The sequence below is a fragment of the Phyllostomus hastatus genome, unplaced genomic scaffold (genome assembly GCF_019186645.2).
Source record: "Phyllostomus hastatus isolate PE091 unplaced genomic scaffold, TTU_PhHast_1.1 phas_contig_40, whole genome shotgun sequence".
NCBI classification, from domain to species: domain Eukaryota; kingdom Metazoa; phylum Chordata; class Mammalia; order Chiroptera; family Phyllostomidae; genus Phyllostomus; species Phyllostomus hastatus.
Window position 1 is genome coordinate 6,574,027 of NW_025333872.1, and position 20,389 is coordinate 6,594,415.

A 20,389-nucleotide genomic window follows, 5' to 3' on the forward strand; every position below is an offset into this window, starting at 1 on the left:
GAAAATGAAAGTCCTAAGGCACTGTCTTTACCTCTCACCCTACCCCAGGGCTAGGCTGGCAGGACTCTGAAAACTGGCGGAGTCCCTTGGGTGAAAGGAATTTTACTGGCCCGAGGAAAGACTGAGGTTAGACACAAGGAAGAACCTGGTACCAGAGTCTAGCTGGACACTGGTAGATGACCAAAAGAGACGGGCCAGCTTTCTCTGGCAGCTGTGGCCCCCCGAGAAGACCTGTTACGATGCAGCTCGCCCTCAGTCTGCTCTGCACCAGCTGGTGGTGCTTCCCGGAGGGTCGGCTATCTGTGGTCCCCCCAGCAGCTCCCAGATCCCGAGGTGGCTGACGTCTGCCCTGTGACCTGACCCCGCTGAGACTCATATTTGTCTGTTTGGCTAAATATGTTTTGATCAGAACAGGCGGGGAAATGTTTTGGAATTTTTACTTATATCACTAAATTAAGATACCACATATTAAAATGTTAGACCAGTTCAGCTCTGGCCGAGGCAAAATACTGAGACGACTCGGATAACCGGCCAGTCACTGTTTTTGCAGGTTAAGAAAGCAAGAGAGGGAGAGCGGTGACTCCGACGCCGTCGGAACCCAGCTGCCTGATCGTGGACAGTGCCTCCTTTCAGAGTCAGGTTAGGCCTTGTTAAAACATGCGGTAGAGTTGGGGACCCGGTGACACACTGCTGTCGAATAGGCTGAGACAGGCATTTTCATACAATGCGCAAAAGTGGTTTGCATACAATATAATGTTTAATCTCTGTTGTACAGCTGTTAACAGCACAGTTACACACGTGGCCCAGAGCAGCGTCTGCGCAGCGGTCCGCAGCGCTCCTGGGCGCGAAGAGGGCTCCGGAGCATCCGTCGAGGCAGCTGACTCCCTCAGCATCGTCAGTGGGGATCTTCCTTGGTCTCAGGGAGACTCCGGAGTCAGATTAAACCCTGAACCAAAGCCTGACTCCGTCCAAACACCTTTGATGGGTCTCAACCCTGGGAGCACCAGAGCCCCAGAACAAACCCCCGGCTGCACCATCTCCACACTGGACACTCAGGACGGTACTGAAATCATCCTCTCCTTCAACTAAAAAAAAGTTCCCTTTCTCTTTTCCTGAAGGAACTGAAAACTTCGTTGCGGTTGCTAGCTCAGGAAGACGGGCTGTCTCAGAGTCTCCTTGAACGAAGAGGCAACCCGGTAGGACTGCACTGGCGGTCGGCCCTCTGGGGATAGAAACAGGGGGACACCCCAGAGGACTCTGCCCTCCACTGCAGACAGTTAGCGTCGTCCACGGCATCCCCGCGCCCCCCAAGAGGTGAGCCTGGTCTCCAGAGGGTGGACTCCGGTCTGACCGCGGCTCCTCTTCCGCAGAAGCGCAGCCGTCTCCCACCAGTGCCGCCGCAGACAGGCAGCCGGGGCGTCGTCCAGGCCTTCGGAGGGCTTGCAGCCAGAATGCCCCCGAGGTGCCTGGACTTCCTCCAGCCGGGGCCCACTCCTGCCTAAGTGAGGGCATGTGATTGACACATGAAATCAGGCCTTGAACTGCATTTCCGGCGGCAGGAAATAATCCCCGGTCCTGAAGTTCTTGCATCCCATGATGGAAGAACTCCTCTTTTGAGCTGTCGGGGCTTTGGAGAGCCCATGACTCTCGGAATGAGTGTCGCTGTTCCCCACCTTCCACCATCTAACAAATAAGATGGCTGACCTGTCAACCTTGGCATCTTTTTTTTAATGACAGTATGGCCAGTACATTTTTTCAGACTCCTGTGCTTTTGTACCTCATGACGCTTTGGATGTGGGATGAAGCAGCGTGGAATTCATGATGGCAGGCTCATCAAAGGGCCAGGGACCTCAGATGTGGCCGGTAGCCTCAGGGTGGAAATGAACGCAGGTGCTGGGGAGAGACGGGTGGGGGCCTGGGCATCCGCCGAGAGGCCACCGTGAGGGCCTGTCCACAGCAGTGGGCCTGGGGGCTCAGTCACTCCTATTTTGAGTCAGTCCTCCAACAAGTGTTTGCCAAATGCTTTTAGGGACTCTAAATTTTCAATCCCACCATCAAGGAGAGTATCTCTAAGGTGGCCGCTCTCCTTGGGAGATTCAGATTGGACGAGGGGGAGTGTCCGCGTTTCTTGGAGTCCACTGCTTCTCCGTGTTGGGGAGGGCAGGGACCCTGGGGCCGTCAGCCAGCCTCTGGGGCTGGGCCTGCGTCTGCGCCCTCGGCTTCCACCTGGTTGCTCTTGCCCAGCCTTTTCAGGCCCTCCAGGAAGGCCCTCCAGGTCTCCGGCACGCTCTTCTCCAGCAGCCAGCCCTCACTCTCACACTCAGCGTCTTCGGGGCTGGACACACTGTCCAGTGCCGTGTGGAGGTAGCGCAGCCCAACTGTGACGGTCACCTGGTGGGGGAGAGGAGACTTAGAGGAGATCTGGGAGAAGGAGCTGGGGGCTGGAGCTCAGGAAACCATGGGAACCCCTGGCCTGTTCATAGGTGGGGCCTTTCAAATGAGGCGGGCTCCGGCGAGCCAGGTCGGGGAGGGCCTGCCACCTCCGCCTGGCCTGGGCAGTCGGGACACCTGCCCCTGTCCAACCTCATCTACCCTTTCCCCCTTCCTGGCCAGCCTCTGCTTCTTGGGGTCCCGCCACACGCCAGCCTTTCTCTTCCCCAGCCTGTGCCATGTGCTGGTTTCTGTGCCTAGAATGTCCTTCCTCTCTGCATTCGTCTGTTAATTCAGCTTCAGCCCTCGGTGCCTGTCCCTGCTCCTCCTTCCACTTCCCCTTCCCCTCAGGTCTCTCCAGTCCTGCGGGCAGTGGGCCTGGGCTCCTCCTCCCTGCTCCCTGCTCCCGTTCCAAACACATTATTTGGTGCATACGGGGTGTTCACTATTTGCTGGAAGGAATTAAAAAGTGACCGCCTTTTCTGCAAACAGTGTGCTACGTGGTTTCCTGTACTTCTGTTCTCTTCGGTGGTACAGGGGTGAGTGGATAATCCGTTTGGATTTGTTCACTGGTGGTCACTGGGATACACCCTGGTGCCAAAATGCCCGGGTTCAGGTCCCAGCTCTGGCATTCAGCCAGCCACATGACGAGGAAGCCTCTGCTCACTCATCTGGCTTTCGAGTTTTCAGATGAAGTGTCGCCTGTGTGCTGTGGCACTTCAGACCGTGTGGGACCTAGCACCTGGTGCAGTGAGGGTGCGTAGAAGTGTCAGCTGTGATCAGTTATTAGTCAGCGTAGTGAGTCCTGTTTTGAATTGTCTAATGACATATTGTGTTAGTCACTTGTTTCTACGTAAATTTCTGGTTTGCTGTCTTACCCTTCTCCTTTTAGGGTACAGCAGACTCTGAAACAACCAGGCCTGCCACTGGAGGGTGCCCCCCGGGGGGGTGGGGCAGGGTCCGCCCTGACCCGTCTCGTCCACACAGCGTCCCGGCCCTACGACAGCAGCAGCTGGCGGCAGGGCCTCAGCAAACATCTGCTGAGCAAATGCTCCAGGGACATTTCACAACTATGGTAGTAGGTGGTAACAGTAACTGATAGAGTTTTAGAGTTTTGTTATTGGTATTTTCAATTAAAAGTTTAAATTTTTGTGTTTTTTTAAATCCTCACTCAAGGATATGTTTTTTTACTGATTTTATAGAGAGAAGGAGGGGACACATTGAGAGAGAGAGAAACACTGATATGAGAGAGAAATATCGATTGGCTGCCTCCCGTACATGCACCGAGTAGGGATCGAACCCACACTAGGTATGTGCCTGGACAAGGACTGAACCCGCAACCTTTTGGTGCACAGGATGACACTCCAACTGACTGAGCCATCTGATTAGGGTAAAAGCTTAATGTTTTTAACAGTGGAAAAACCTACCTCTTCCTGGAAGCCCTCCAGCTGTGCATGCACCCACTGAGATCCCCTCCTGCTTTCCCGAAGGAGGCCTGCTGCTGCACTGAGTTTTGCACTTGGTAATTGCTCTCCCTGAGGTTCATGAGTTAGATGTCCTCTCCTTACTGGGTCCTGAAGCCCTGGAGGGCAAGGCTCGGGGCAGGATTCTGTCTTAGCCCAGCCACCTCCATGCCCATCACAAAGCTCTGTCCACCAAAGGCCTCCAGTTAAAGTCGGGAATTCAAGCTCCCCATTCACAGTGAGCTGGTTCTCACCTTATGCATCATCTAGATTCCTGGAAAGTGGGTGCACTGAGGAGAGGCAGCTAGCGGAACTGCAGCCTTCTAGCACTAAATTTCTCTCCTAATTTTACACACTCATTCCCAAGACTTTGTCTCAACTCAATTAAAAGAAGCCCTCACTCCCCCCCACCATGCCCCCAGGGAGTGCAGGCCTGCTAGTGTGATGTGGTGAGTTAGAAGTGGGGTTTCTCAGCTGAGGGCACAGCTACATGAGAATTTCCATAGCACTAAGAGAAACTTACTTAAAGAACCTTTCAGTGAATCTTCTCTGATGGAAGGTTTCCCCACCTAATGTTTCTGATTTTGTACATCTGGAATTTGGAGTTTTGATATCCTGCTCTCAGCTCAAAGCAGGAGCTGAGTCACCCTCTCACTACCACTCACTAATCAACACTCTTGTTCAGCACCCAGGACAGCGCCCAGAGCAAGCTAGGTTTGCACAATCTCTTCAATAAGTGAATTCAGCTTTCACTAAGGACTTGCTACATTGTAAGCCCTGTAGCTACAGAGAGGAATTAAACTTCACCACTGAGGTGAGATGAAGCCACAAGTAATTAGAATAACAGGTAAATGGCAACTAACATTTCCAGAGAAGTGTGAGTCCACGTAGCTCCCATTTACTGATGTTCACCCACACCTATCATCTCCTGTTGCCTCCCAGTGGTCGCAAAGCTAAGCGCTGCCAGCCCCCCACAACAGAGAGGTTACATAACTTTCCAAGGCTTCAGATCAAAAAGTGGAGGCACAGGATGAACCTCCAAAACATGCAAAGTGAAAGCAGCCAGACACAAAAGGTCACCTAGTGTATGAGTTCTGTCCATAAAAAGTCCAGCCATAGCCCTGGCTGGCGTAGCTCAGTGGACTGAGCGTGGGCTGGGAACCAAAGTGTCCCAGGTTCGATTCCCAGCCAGGGTACATGCCTGGATTGCAGGCCATAACCCCCAGCAACCGCACATTGATGTTTCTCTTTCTCTCTCTCTCTCTCTCTCTCTATCTCCCTCCCTTCCCTCTCTAAAAATAAGTAAATAAAATCTTTAAAAAAAAAAAAAGTCCAGCCGTTTGTTACTGTAATGAGAATGGTGTGCATGTGGGGCTAGCTCACAGCCCCAGCAATGCAGCCAAGGAGGGTGGACTGGAACGTGCCCGTGGGAACAATGACAACTTTGCGGTACTAGTCAGTGGGGGCGGTAGACAGCACCCCCCTTACACAAGTACACTTGAGTGAGCATGTGTGCTGTGTGGCCATCGCATTCAAAATGACTGAGTGAGTAGAGCAACAAATCTGCATCAAATGTTGCTTTAAGTTTGAACATTCCTCCGAGAAAACTATTCAAATGACTCAGAATGCAGCTATGGGTGACTGGTGATTGGCAGCTTCAGCATGACAATGCACCTGCTCATGCATCGTCTCATGTAGAGTTTATTGGCCAAACATCAAATCGCCCAGGTGACTCAGCCCCCACCCCACAGCCCAGATTCAGCTCCCTGTGACTTCTGGCTTTTCCCGAAACTAAAATCACCTTTGAAAGGGAAGAGATTTCACACCATCAGTGAGATTCAAGAAAATACAACAGGGCAGCTGATGGCAATTGGGAGAACTGTGTGAGGTCCCAAAGTGCCTACTTTGAAGGGGACTGAGGTGTCATTGTCCTATGTACAATGTTCCTTGTGTCTTCTTCAATAAATGTCTCTATTTTTTTTTATTATGGGGCTGGATACTTTCTGGACAGGCCTCATATGATTCCATTTATATGAAATTCCCAGATTAGGTAAATACACAAGGACAGGCCACAGATTGGAGGCTGCTGGGGGCTGGGGGAACAGGGAGTGACTGCTTAGTGGGCACGAGGTTCTCTCTGGGGTGGTGGGGGTGTTTGGGAACTAGACAGAGGTGGTGGCTGTACAACATTGTGAATGTACTATATGCCACTGAATTGCTCACTTCAAAATGGTTAATTTTGTATCCTATGAATTTCACCTCAATGAATTATTTTTTAAAGATTGTATTTATTTTTAGAGAGAGGGGAAGGGAGAAGAAGAGAGGGAGAGAAACATCAGTGTGTGGTTGCCTCTGGCGTGCCCCAGACCAGGGACCTGGCCTGCAACCCAGGCATGTGCCCTGACCAGGAATCAAACCAGTGACCTTTCCGTTCTCAAGCTGGCACTTAGTCTGCTGAGCTGCACCAGCCAGGGCTCAATGAATTATTTTTTAAGTGACAGGACACAAAAAGAAACAGAAAGTGGAGGAGCTGGAATTTAAGCCTTGGCCTTCACGACCCACAGCCAGGCAAGGATCTGGCTGCAGGGAGAGAGGCAGGTGCTCCAGGCCCAACTCCACCAATTTAAATGCAAATAGAGCAAGTGGCTCCTTCTTCCCCTGCCACCCACCCGGGCCAGGAGCATACCTCGTAGAGCCAGACGAGGAGCGTGGCGGCGCCCATGCAGTTCATGAGGCTGCTGTAGTAGCTCAGCAGGGCGGCCCTGCAGCCTCGCACCCACAAGTTGAGCTCTTCCGTCTGGTGGTCATAGCTGTAGTGTGCCGAGTTGTTGGTGAGCTGGTACTGGATGCAGGGCCGTGGCGAGTTGGGGTTGCAGCAGCTGAAGGGGACGCCGTCCACCAGGTACCGCCCGTCCACGTTGCTCTTGATGCGACTGGAGGAGAAACAGCCAGCTTGAGGGGGGCGCTCCTCAGACTTTTCACCAGCCACCAATGCCTCCCATCCCCCACCTACACTGTTCATTCATTCATTTGCTCTCAACATTTGCTGTGCACCTGCTATGTGCCAGTCACTGCTCTAGGCACTGAAGATAGAGCAGTGACCCTAGAGAAGCAATGTCCTTGCCTTCCTGGACCTTAGGAGCCTGAGACAGATGATAAACCAGGAAGCCAGTAAAGAGGGGACGTGGAGGCCATCCAGTCCCCTAGCATGCAACAATTTCTCAGAACCATGGCAGGCTGGTTGGAGCAACAGGACAGGCAGTGACCGTGGACCAGGGCTCTGCCTAGTGTTTGTGGCCATCAGCCTGGCCCCAGCCCCGTCTCCAGCTTCATCTCTCCCTTTCAAGTCACAGGGCCAAGACACCCCCCCCCCCCGGCCAGGTCAGTTCTGCTCAGCAGGTGTTTCCAGGGCCTGTGCAGGGGGTGCAGCCCGAGACAGGCGCAGTCCTTGCCCTCAGTTCGCTCAACTCCACGTCCGCGTGAACTCCATCTGAGTGGGTGGGGGCTCCTTCCTTACCTAAAGGACGCAGCCCACGTGACTTCTGAATTTCTGTACTTATGTGTATATTTGGTTAGAGCGCTTTATACGTCCATGTGAGTTGGGGACTCAAAAACAGGAGACATGTTTGCAATGAAAGCTCTCCCCCCCATCCGAAGGGCTGGGATGCTCTGCCTGACCCGAGCGAGGTCACCCAGGATCTTCATGTGTCAGAACCTGTCAAGCTGCTCACTTAGGATTAGTGCATCTGATTGTGTACGTACTGTCTTAAGTAAGAAAAGGTTTTTGTAAGTTGCACATGAGTGATGCATTCCATAGTAGTGGCAGACTTTTACAACACAAGAATAGAAAGCCTGTACTTGCTTAAAATAGAAATTGTTTTCAACAACATGCATTGAAATAATTACACCCTAAAAGAAAAAGATATTCGTGCTTAGCTTCTAAATAAAATCTCCCGATTGTTTTGTTTACCAGTTTTTCTACATTTTAATGTATTAACTTGCTGTGAAAACCCGTTAGTTTCTAAATGAAACTCCTGAGAGAAAGAGCGTGTCCCCAGCCCCAGGATGGAGACACAGCTGCGCGTGCCAGAAACTGACGAGGGCAGACTCCCTCCCTCCCACAGGCGGCTTCCTTCCGGTCTGCGGCGTCTTAGGTGCTGGCACCACTCTGGGTGTCTCAGGTGCTGACGACGCGTCCGCACCTGCTCTTGAAGACAGCAGTGCTGGACTCTTTCAGATCCAACTACGGCAACATACCCCAGTCACGTTCGTCCAGCAACAACACAAAATAGCAGCTGTCACACAGCCGTTTATCTCGGTAAGAGAGTGAACCTGCCCAGCTGACGTCCTGTTTCACAGAGGCAAGTCATCTTAATGAGAAGGAATTGAAGTGAGAGATTATTTTGTTACCTCTTAGAAGAATTTTCGTCTTGAATTTGTTTCTTGAGAAATTTCTACCAAAAAAATCATTTAATGACTTAATGTGTTAAACATTTGCTTTATAAAGTAATAAATAAATAAAATTTGCTTAATGCAATAAAGCCACCCCCCCACCCCACCCCCCACCCCCGTTCTTCTCCCCAGGCCTGCAGTCCCCTGCGGTGGCCGGCGGGTCCGTCCTTCCAGGAGGCTTCGTGCAGGGACGGGCAGACGCGGACCCTGCAGATGTTCACGTCTGTGCTGTTGGTTGGTTTGTTTTTTACCCAGCGGCAGCGTCGTGTACATGCTATTTGAAACGTGCTTTTCCCCCCTAACAGTAGCTTAGTGATGCTGTGTATGTCAGTGGGGGTGTTCGCAGGTTTTCGATGAGCCGCACGGTGTCTCCATCGTGCGGATGGTCAGCAGGGTACTGGGCACTGCCCCAGGGTGGGTGTTTGGGGTTTCCCGGCCTCCCGGTAATACAGACATGGACTTGGGTCCTCTGCATATTGTGACTGTGTCTAGAGGGCAAACCCCTGGAAGAGGCACTGCTGCGTCAGGGGGTGGGGCCGTCCGCAATGACCCGGACCCTTCTGTACTACTTCTCCTCGGGGCTGGGCGGTCACACCCCACCAGCCTCGCGTGAGAGCACCTGCCCGCGCCCCGCCCCCCCCCCGCCCCGGCCAAACCCACACAGGTTTGGTGACAGAGAAATGAAAGCTGGTCCGTGAACAGTAGTCTCTCAGGGTGGTTTTAATTCCCATTTTTGTCTTTACGAGTGAAGTCGTGTATCTCCCAGTATGTTTAAGAGCCATCTGTGGTGCTCACTTCGGCAGCACACACTCCACAGTGGGAACCATACAGAGGAGACTGGCATGGCCCCTGTGCAAGGCTGACATGCGGATTCGTGAGCTATTCCACATTTTTACTGGATAAAACTTGAGATAATTTAAAAAATCCATTTATAGCCTGGCTGGCATAGCTCAGTGGATTGACAAAGCATCGCAGGTTCGATTCCAGTCAGGGCACATGTCTGGGTTGCAGGCCACGGTCCCCAGCAACTGCACATTGATGTTTCTCTCTCTCTTTCTCCCTCCCTTTCCCTCTCTAAAAAATAAATAAATAAATAAATCTTTTTAAAAATCCATTTGTGATTTTTTTCCAGTGAACTGCCCTTTGCTACCCAGTATGATTGAGACTTTATGGAAGCTTCATACAGTGTCGCCTCCTAGGTTCCAGAACAGTCCTTGCTTAGGTTGTGACGACCATATCTCCACACTGAGTTCTACTCCATGGAAAGGACCCACCGCCTGGGGAACAGGCGGCTCTGAGTGCACAGGCAGCCCATGTGATGAGAGCGGGCTGTCTGGGTTTGTTTCCAGTTTATCCCTTTGGACGAGTTCCTTAACCTCGCCAAACCTGAGCTTCCTCGCCTGTAAAATGGAGTTGACAGAAGGATCCTATGAAAGGATACAGGTAAAAAGGCTTCAGAGAGTGCCTGGTACATGGTAAGTAGGCATTGAACACGGTCATGGGCCAGGGGTGTGTGGGGTTCAGAACCAGAGACTCCACTTGCTTTCTGTGCCCTCAGGGAGCGGCTGTGACAATGTGACACATTGCAATGTGACACTTCTGAGTGGGTGGCATGGGTTCTGCCAACTGTGAAGAAGCTGTGAGGACAGCTCACCACCAGCTGCAGTGGGGCCTGTTGGACATCTGTCAGCCCACAGAAGCAGCTGCTACCGTGTTCACTCCAGCCCTACTGACTGCACATGAGCAGCGTCTGCCCCGTTCTCGGGGGCCAGAAGCCCCGGCACAGCTGAGCAGACAGTAGCCTCTCACCCCAAGACCAACCCTGACACAACTTCCTCAAGGCCAGGGTGTCTAACCCCCAGTGCTGTTCACCCCTCTTCCTGACGGATAAGCTGCCCAGTGTAGTGTCCCACATGGGCCATTCCCAGGGTCCCCCGGCACCTCACACTTGCCATCTGCATTTGACTCATCTCTCGGAGCTGTGTGAGGTGGGGATAACCACCCCCCGCCCCTCAGGGGCTGTGGGGAGGTTTAAATGAGAATGCAAGGGATGCACTTTGACCCAGGCCCCCAAAGACTGTTGGCTCCTCCCCAGTTAAGGCCATTTCTGTGGGACCTCGAAAACTACCAGGTTGTTCCACGGAGCAGGAAGTGGGCCCAAGGCAGGGCAGGGCCTTGCCCAAAGCCACACAGGAAGGGGAAGGACCAGCCCAGAGCAGCTGGCGCCTCCTCCCTTCAGACTTTCCTCAGTGTCTCTCAGATCTTTCCTGCCAGTTGGCTTTTCTAAACTTCCTAAGAAAGTGTGACTCTCCCTCCCATGACCCCTGTCCCAGCAGCTCTTTCCTGTCCACCATGCCCTATCCTTTAGCATCTCCAGGTGTCCCTAAGCTGCGGCAAAGCCTGCAGACCTGCCTCGTGTATCTGAAGTGGAGGCCAGGCCTGCAGTTCTGAGGGCTAGAGCCAGTAGTCTGATCCTTCTTCAGCCTGCGGTGGCCTTCCGGAAGGCCATGTCTCCCCTCAGACTGGGGCTCCCTGAGGGCAGTGCTGTGTCTCCCCCTTCTCATGTCCCCCCTTACCACCTTCAGGACTTTATATCTGCGCCTACCCAACCAAATAAATACTAATGCTAGCCCTGGCTGGTATAGCGCAGTGGATTGGATGCAGGCTGCGAACCAAAAGGTCACCAGTTCGATTCCCAGTCAGTGCCCATGCCTGGGTTGCAGGCCAGGTCCCCAGTGGGGGGGTGTGAGAGGCAGCCACACATTGATGTTTCTCTCCCTCTTTCTCCCTTCCCTTCCCCTCTCTCTAAAAATAAATAAAATATATTTTTTTAAGAAATACTATACAGCACTTGCAGTGTACCAAGTGCTCTGCGTGCATTATCCCATTTAATCTCCACCACAGCTGCGTCAGCTACTCGTCTTGTCATTTCTCAGATAAGAAAACTGCGGCTCTCAGAGGTTGTCACCAAGGTTCCGCAGGTGTCTGTAGCTAGTGTCCCATTGGGATCTAACTCATTAACAGTGACACTCCTGCCTCCCCCTGTCCTCGGCCATGCTCATTTCCATGTGGCTCTCCTCACTGAGGCATTGACTCACTGACTAAACGGTGCTGGCGTTTCCAGGAAGACGCTGACGTTACGGTTTTCCCGAGTCACATGTGACATGGCCCTGGGAGACTGGGTTGGCTCACAGGCTTTCTCGTAACCAAGACCCCTACAAGCCCTGCTGAGCCTGAGCAGAGCGAGATTTGCAGCCTCAGAACTACTCTGCCATAAATAGCCAGCTCTCTCCCTAAGGAGCCGTCTTTGCCTGGCATTGTCTTAGGAGGCTGTGTGGCGCCTTAATCTGTGGTTGGAACCGGGGTAGCGCTGAGTAAACAACAATGCTTCTGGCAGGAGCAAGGGCTGGTGCCAGAGGTGGGACCCCAAGAAGTCCCAGGCTGGGGGCCCAGGCCTGCCTCCCCCATACTGACCTGGGCCCTATCCTGAGGGAGACACCACCCTGCCCTCAGGGAGCTTCTAGCCAAGGTCTAGACTCCTTGAGATGTTTATAAATTGTTCAGGTGAGTGAGCAGATGCCTGCAGCCAGAGGGTTCCCTTGTAGGACCATTAAGTGAGAGAGTCTGGTGCCAGCTCTTCCCTCAGTGCGAGATCCCAGGCCAGGCCTTCCTGGCGGACAGTCCTGGTGCCCAGGCCAATGAGCTCCTTCATGCCTGCCGCTGACCCAAGACACTGATGCTTTGCCCATCCTGAACATGGGAAACTATTAAAGGAATTGTTATAAATGGGCTGAAGACCTCACGTTCCTCCCTGTGTGATGCAGTAAAGTGCCCAGAGCAGCGCCCTCAGCAGTGTTCTTGCCAAAACGGAACCTACATCCAGCCACACATGGGCCCTGGCTGCTGCTGCCTGTCAGGGAAATTGGGGACAGAAAATAAGTTACAAGATACCCCTTGGCTGTGGCTGCCCAACTCCAGAATGAGGGGACTTCTGCAGGACCAATGGCCCAGTTTCTCCAAGACACACACGGCACGAGAAAGGTGACGGTTACAGAGGAGGAGAGACCTAGGAGACTGACCGACCGAGTGCACGGTGTGGGCTCACTGAGCATCCCGATTTGAACACACCAACTGGAAAAGACATTCTCAGACAGTCAGAGAACGTTGAACAGAGTCTGGGTATTAGATGGTATTGATGTTAATTTTGTTGATGTGAGTAATGTGTACATGTTAAACAAAAACAAAAAAGCAAAACAAACAAACCGCCCTAATGAACGCCTCCCACAGGCCCTGGCTGGCGTGACTCAGCTGGTCGGAGCGTTGTCCGGGCAACAAGGGGCTGCAGGTTCGACCCCTGCTCAGGGCACGTGCCTAGAAGGTGGGTTCAGGGCAACCAGTCGGTGTTTCTCTCCCTCCCTCCCTAACCCTCTCTCTAAAATCAATAAACATATCCTCGGGTGAGGATTGAAAAAAAAGAAATGCCTCCTCAGACAGTTGCAGGCGAAGGGAAATGATGTCCTGGATCTGTGTTGGTGAGACAAGAAAGGCAAAATGTTTGTATTCGTTGAACCTCGGTGATCAGAATTCATTATAGTCTGTTTTTGTGAATGCTTGAAATTTTTTGCAATAAAAGTTGAAAATGCAGAAACTAAAAGCACTGGTTGAGAACTACAAATCCAGACCTAGCTTTGAAGATTCAGAGTTCCTAGACTCACTCCTCCCTCCAAGTCCCCCCTGCCCATCCCCCCCCCCCACACACACACACACCGCCCCTCACCCCCAGGCTGGTAAACACAGAAGCAAGAGGTCAGCGCACAGCCACAGGGAGGCTGTGTCTGGTGCTGGTGGGGCTCCCCCGATTATCCGAGACCCAGTCATTACCCACAGATGTCCTTCAGAGCTGTCCATCATGTCTGCCAACACCGTCCACTGTCCCTCAGGAGAAGAAAGTGGCGAGCCAGGCAGAGAGGGACGGGGAGAGGGAGGACAATGAGGCACTGTCCCCACTCCACCCCCGAAGTGGTCTGGAGGATCAGAGGTTTCGGTCAGTCAGAAGTCCAAGATTTGTGTACCACGGAATCTGCACGAAGGTGCACGTTAGCATCACTGGTCTCACAGGACAGGGGACTGGGGGGGGGGGCACTGAAACCTGGCACCCCAGGCAGTGGGGCCTGTGTTACTCGGACCTAAAAAGGAGGGAAGTTCTGACACCTGCTGCAGCCTGGAAGAACTCTGAAAGCGTCACGCTAAGTGAAAGAAGCCAGACCCAAAAGGACAACTATTACATGATTCTGCTCCAGTGAGGCGTGCGGACCAGGGAGGCTCTGGGGACAGGAAGTGGGGGAGAGGCTCCTCAGGGCGGGGCCCCAGGAGGCCGGGGAGCGAAAGCCAAGGGCCGTGGGGTTTCTCTTTGAGGGGATGAAAATGTTCTCAGATTGGCTGTGGTACTGGTTGCACACCCACTCTGTGAATGTACCAGAAACCATTCAGTTGCCCACTTTAAACGGGTGAGTTGTAATGTGAATTATATCTCATAAAGCTGCTTTTTAAAAAAAAATCTGCTCTGAGTTCTTTTGCATGTCCCTCAGTCTCTCTGAGGCTGAGATTTCTCATCTATAAAATAAAGATGACAACTCCTAAAACAATTACACGCCACCCCCCACCCCAGGAGAGGTTTTGTACAGGACACATGAGGACATTTTCCCTCCCGAACTGCCTGGCAGCCTAGTGACAGGCAGGCTGGAGGTGAAGTGTGCCACAGGGCTGCTTGCCCGGGACAGGGCCACCAAAAAGCTTGTAAATTCTTATAAAAATCTCTAATTGTTCCTATTTGATCTCATTGTTTAGATCAGGAGGCTTTAGAAACAGTCCTTAATCTTAAAGGTTCTCCTAAGAATGCGCTGGTTGGTGTGGCTCAGTGGATTGAGTGCACCAGCCTGCAAACTGAAAGGTCGCGGGTTCGATTCCCCTTCAGGCACATGGCTGTGTTTCGGGCCAGGTTCCCAGTTAGGGGCGTGCGAGAAGCAATAGATGGACGTTGCTTCTGTCGCACGTCGATGTTTCTCTCCCTCTCTCCCTCCTTTCCCCTCTCTCTAAAAATAAATAAATAATATTTTTTTTAAAAAAAGATTCTCCTAAGAAATCTCCACAACTCAACCAACTCCACCCCCCCCCCATGCTTGCTGAGGCCACGAGCTCCATGGCAGGGGGGTGAGTCCAGGGAGGCCCTGGGGAAACCGGCAGGAGCCCAGCTCCTGCTCCTGGAAGCTGGGCTGGAAGTGCTGGAGGGGCAGCACCTCAGCTCTCTCTAGCCCAGTCCAACGAGTTGTGCATTGCACTGGGTGGGAAGGGCGCTCCAGGGGCAGAGCCTGCAGACATGACCAGAGGTCATGGGCACCGGACACTGCCCACACCCAGTACCCGTGTCACTCAAGACTCCTGATGCATTTTTTCCCAGACTTCCATCCTCTGAGCAGCTCGCTGCTCCTGGGATCACCTCCCAGAGTCCTCAGGGTCAAGGCTTTTGTTTGCTCATCCAAATTTGGTAAGGAGAAAAAAAAGGGAAAAAATAATTCTTTTTAAAAAAGATCTTAGTGACAGATAACACTGCCCCCCTGCCCTGCCTGCCTGCGAGGTCCCAGCCCTACTTCTGTCTGCCTCCGTTTCCTCAGAATTCCAGCCCAGAGGATGCTGCTGAGGAAGCCAGCAACAAATGAGGACAACTGAAATGCCTGCCTGTGTCCACTAGTTCAGTGGAATATTATGCAACCATGAAGTCTAACCGTTTTAGGCAAATACTGTATGATAGCACTCATATATGGAACCTAAAAAGCCCAAATGCTCAGGGACAGAGACTAGAATGGCGGCTGCCAGGGGCCGGGGGGATGTGGACGCGGTCAGAGTGCACCGACATCCAGCTGTCAGGCGGGCAAGCTCCAGGCCCTCACGTACAGCACAGCGGCACAGTTGACAAGACTGTGTTGCCTTCCTGACAGTCGCTGAGAGAGTAGGTCTTCCACGTCCACTTCAGGAAGGAAAGGTAATTACGTGACACAATGAAGGCGTTGGCTAAGGTTATGGTGGCGATCATTGCAAAATGTATTGAATCAACACCATGTGCACCTTCACCTTATACAATGTTATTTGTCAATTATATTTCAACAATGCTGGGAAAAGTGATCGCTTTGAACACTATGTAAATGTTATACTGTCAAATCACAGACCGGGGCACTCGGTTGTGTTTATGCCCGAGTTACTCTGTGTGTTATTGATATTAGCAAGAGTAGGAGGACGTGAAAAACACTCAAGCTAGTGATGTTTAGTTGTGGATGAGAGTGACTCAAATTTCTTTTCCTGTTTTTGTTTCTCTTAATGTCACCAGTTTTTTTGAGTGTGGAATAGACACTTTTTTCTCAATCAGTGGGGTTAAGATAGTTTCACACCGTCCAGCTGGTGTGGAGCCCTGAGCTCGTTGTTGGCCCGGGACTGTGGATATGCTAACTGGGACAGCCTGGGGATTTCCTCTGCTCTGGGCCAAGAGGGGATTTGGGGATTACAGAGGGACTTTAAAGTGTCTCTAAGGACTGACCCTGTGCAGAAGGCAATCAAGGAAAATGGCAGGGAAAGACACACAGGCCCTCACCTGCTCACAAAGGCTGGTTCTAGAATCGGCATCCCCCCTCCCCTCCCCCACCCCCAGGAATTCTGCTTGTCCCTCTGGCTTCACATCCTCCTCCGGAAACTTTTACAGGCCATGCCTCCTAGTGCTCCCTCTGCAGGCCTGTGTCCTAGGAAGGGCAGAGCAGTTTACAAATGTCTCCTTGACCAGGGATTTGTAGCGGTAATCCCCACCCGGAGAGAAAATAAAATGCCAGCCCTGGCCAGGTAGCTCAGTGCCAGCACGCCAAGGCGGAAGTCAGGGCACGTGCAAGAATCAACCACTGAGTGCATAAATGAGTGGAACAACAAATCAATGCCTCTCTCTCTCTCTCATCAATCAATAAAAAAAGAAAGGAAAGAAAACCCTGGCAGTGAGGGACCTTCAGTCTGACTTCCTGCCATCTGAGGTGCAGCCTTCCGCGTGCACTGGCGGGGCGTCCGGGCTTCAGGCGCGCCCCGCTGCCAGGGTGCCCAGCACCCTGTGTGCAAGTCCCCTGGACTCGCCAGCCCTACTCACAGGAAAACTCTCCTGGATGATCAGCTGAACCTCTCGCTCAGCCAGGGGACAGGTCGGGTTGGACAGAAAGAGGAGGCTCAGGGCAGGCTGCCCTTTCCCTGGAAAATGACGGGAGACCCATGATGGTGGGTCTACGGGGAGGACGCGGTGCGTGCGTCAGCACACGAGCTGAGCCTCTAGCTCGAAGGGCGAGACCCCCTTTCTCACCACCTCCCGACGTCCCACCTCAGGATTTTATATTTACACATGCTAAGAATACCTTAGGAACACTTAATTGTGTTGTACCACTATGACTTAAGAAGTAAACATTTAGTGAGCACGTACTGTATTCCAGGCTCTAGGCAGAGCTAGGAAGTGACCTCCAAGGTTATTCCGGTGTCTTTATTCAAAAGATGAGTAGCCCTGGCTGGTGTGGCTCTGGGGGTTGAGCACCAGCCTACAAATCAAAGGGTCACTGGTTCAATTCCCATTCAGGGCACATGCCTGGGTTGCAGGCCAGGTCCCCAGTGGGGGCCATGTGAGAGGCAACCACACACTGATGTTTCTCTCCCTCTCTTTCTCTCTCCCTTCCCCTCTCTAAAAAATAAATAAAATCTTAAAAAAAAATAAAAGACGAGCAAGCGGGGGCCCCAAACCTACCCACAGCCACCAGCTAATTATTAACAACAGAGCCAAAACCACAGCCTAGACTTCCTGACTGCCTGGCCCCTGCTCTTTCTGCCACAGCCAAGGACAGACACTTTGAGAGCAGATGTTCAGGGTCCAGAGTGTGGGGAAAAGGAGCTAATGAGAAAATTTAAGCTTCTGGAACTGAATCTGTGTACGTTGAGTGAATGAGACAAGTAAGTTAGCCAAATAACATCTCAGCATTTGTGCTCCACACACGCCCAGTTTCTGCTGTGTGCAGCAGACACACGTTCCTGGCTGGGTCTTCCTCCCCGGGGACGCCCACCCCAGCAGCTCGTATGACCTGGCACCTTCCTCCCACCGCAGCCAAACATCAGGTCGAACCATAGGAAGCTGCCATCTTTATAGGTCAAAATGTTAGAATATTGCCAACTCCATATGGTCCAACCAAGCACATCCTCACATGCGCATTAATAAGTTGTGCACAGAGACCACCCAAAGGGGAGGAAGAGGCACTGGGCTTCCGTGTCCCCGCATAGCTCTGATCCCGGGTCGGGAGGCCACTCACTCTTTGACTTCCTTGGAGGAAAAGTCCAGGTAGCGGTTACTGATCCACTGAATCTCAAACCAGTCCCGAAAGCCATTGTTGCCACAGCATCGGAACTCGATCTGCAGCATGTCGATGGTCTTCTTCATGAAACACCGGCCGGGCGTGTCCGTGTCCCGGTAGTACTTCATCCCGTTCCTGAGCCCGTGGGCCAGGGTGCTCTCCAGGGAGCCTCGCATGAGGAAGCAGCAGAGGGCCACCAGGAAGAGGACCGCGTTGAAGAGGACGCAGACGGCCAGGTATGGCTTCAGCCAGGGCTTCCACTTGGCGTACTTGGCAGGGTCCAGAGCATCATAGCAGATCTTGCCGGCCAGAGAGTTGAAGACACAGGACAGGAACCCCACCCCTATCAAGGAGTTGGGCACAAAATGGCTCTCTGAATTATTCATCACATCGCTCCTCTTCCGAAGCTCAATCTTTAGGAACAGCCCTAGGCTGAAGATGACGATGCCAGCCAGCACGGAGAGCCAGTTCATGAGCCAGAGCCCTTGGGCCAACTTGACCCGTTTCTTCTGGTCGAATTTGATTTTCAGCAGCGCCATGCTCGCAGGGTGCAGGTGGGGCAGCCTCCCACGGCGCAGCTCCCTCTGGTGACCTTAGCGAGCTCAGGGCCTGAAGACTCAGGGCCGTGGGAAGGGGGCAGACAGTCCGAGTTGCAGGGAGCTCCTCTGGGGGCTGCCCATGTTGATTGACCCCCTCGCCTGGGACCCTCGTTAACTCAGTAGTCACAGCTCATGAAGGGCCAGTCCTCGGTGTTGTCCTGCAGCTCCCTTCCCAGCCAAGAAGGGACAGCCTGAAGGCAGCAGATTAAAAGTGGGATACTTGAGACTTCTTGCTAATCTCTTCAGCCAGGTTTATCCCATTAGATAAAGCCTCGCCAGTTTCCAAACATGCTCAAAGGGCGCCTCCGTGGACACGCTGGAGCAGAGAGCAGGGTTCGGCTTGGAGAACCAGGAGGGAAAGGACAAGACGGCCAGAGCAAGGGGCTTGATCTGAGTCTGGCTCAGACCACAGGTCTCCCCGGAAGCACATTTCCAGGCCAAAATTTAAAACTCCTTCAAAATTCAAAACTTCCTGTGAACAAAAGACATCATTATTCCAGTTGAAAAGTGACAGATTATGAGAAAACATTTGCAATACGTAAACAGCAACCAAAAAGAATGAATAAGCAAGTCTTTTTTAAAGATTCTATTTTTTTATTTTTAGAGGAAGGGAAAGGGAGGGAGAAAAAGAGGGAAAAAGCAATGTGTAGTTGCTTTTCACATGCCCCCTACCAGGGACCTGGCCCACAACCCAGGCATCTGGGTTGCATCAGGCATCCAGTGCTCTGACTGGAAACCCAACCAGCGACCCTTTGGTTCACAGGCTGGTGCTCAATCCACTGAGCCACACCAGTCATGGCAGTAAGGGTTTTTTGTTTTGTTTTTTTTTTTGTAACTCTCACAATTTCACGATCAAAAGATTAACAATCAACTGGGAAAACAGGCCAAAGGACAGGAACAAACTATTTATAATAAAGGAACTTGAAAAGTCCAACAATCTGGAAAACATGTTCCATCTGAGTAAAAAACATGGAAATGCAAACTAAAACAATAATAAACCCTCTCTCTCCCAGGAACATACATACCCACACCTTCCCCTACTCCCTCTTTTCCCTCAACATGTGTGCATGTCCTAGACTCTAAGTATCCCCAGGAGACTTGCAACCTGGGGAGCAGTGGGCAGCAGCAGCTCGTCCCGGGCTGACCCCAGGTACTATCCCCAAAGCCCCCCTTTCTCTGACTTCCCAGGGAGCCAAGGCAGCCCAGGCCAGGCTCTCCTGTTGCTGCTTCTACCCTAAGCCCTTCCTGTTTCACTGTCCCCGGCTGTAATAAACATACTCTCAAAGTCACCTGGACTCGTGCTGTGAAATCTTCCGTGCGTGAACTCAAGAACCCACACACTTACCAGCCAGCCCGAGGCAGACCTGCTCCAGGCCAGGCTCCTGTCCGGTCTCATGTTAACCCAGATGCACAAGAACAATGGACTGGGCTTGCCTCAGTCAAAGATACTCCTTTTCTAAAAAAGTCATTCTCAGGGTGTGACTACTCACCATGACCTGCCCAGTTAGGAATTTATGATCAGGTCACCCTGTGAGGTTAATTTCCATCATTGCGCATGTCAGTTTTACACAGAACCCCCTTTTCCATCCACAATGGAATTCCCTAGCCTTTAGGGAATATAAGGAGGTGTCTCCTTGCAGCTGTGATTTGCGCTTCTCTAATGATTAGTTATGCTGAATGTCTTTCTGTGTGCATATTGACATCGCAGTGGGTTCTTTGGTGAAATGTCTAGTCAAGTTTTTTGCCCACTTTTTAATTGGGCTGAATTTTTTGTTGTTGAGTTGTAGTAGTTCTTCATATGTTCTGGATGGTAATCCTTTATCAGATATATGATTTGTAGTTGATTTTTTACCCTCTTGATAGTATTATTTGATGTACAAAAGTTTTTAATTTTGGTAAAGTCCAAAATGTCTACTTTTTTCTTTTGTTGCCTGTGCTTTTCGGGTCATAACCAAGAAATCATTGCCAAGGCCAATGTCATGATGTTTTCCCTCTGTGTTTCCTTCTTAGAGTTTTATAGTTTTCATTCTTT

The 20,389-nt window shown here is 51.9% G+C and overlaps 1 protein-coding gene and 1 non-coding gene across 2 annotated transcripts; one reads left to right on the forward strand and one right to left on the reverse strand.

Annotated features, from left to right (window-relative positions):
- Positions 1-423: 423 nt before the first annotated feature.
- Positions 424-18,546, reverse strand: PRPH2 (peripherin 2). Its single transcript, XM_045842566.1, has 3 exons — positions 17,717-18,546; positions 6,580-6,826; positions 424-2,391 (listed from the first exon to the last, which is right to left on the reverse strand). The coding sequence occupies exons 1-3, from the start codon at positions 18,295-18,297 to the stop codon at positions 2,179-2,181; spliced, it is 1,041 nt and encodes a 346-aa protein (XP_045698522.1). The 5' UTR covers positions 18,298-18,546; the 3' UTR covers positions 424-2,178.
- Positions 9,133-9,239, forward strand: LOC123822380. Its single transcript, XR_006786331.1, has one exon. It is a non-coding gene; the product is annotated as a U6 spliceosomal RNA (small nuclear RNA).
- Positions 18,547-20,389: the final 1,843 nt, after the last annotated feature.

Excerpts from the sequence above, each read along its gene's own strand:
- PRPH2 (XM_045842566.1), bottom strand. The coding sequence starts at position 18,297 with ATGGCGCTGCTGAAAATCAAATTCGACCAGAAGAAACGGGTCAAGTTG. Across the intron at positions 6,827-17,716 it reads TCCTCCAAGGAAGTCAAAGA|TCGCATCAAGAGCAACGTGG; the intron begins GTGAGTGGCCTC and ends TTTCTCCTCCAG. Across the intron at positions 2,392-6,579 it reads TCCTCGTCTGGCTCTACGAG|GTGACCGTCACAGTTGGGCT; the intron begins GTATGCTCCTGG and ends CTCCCCCACCAG.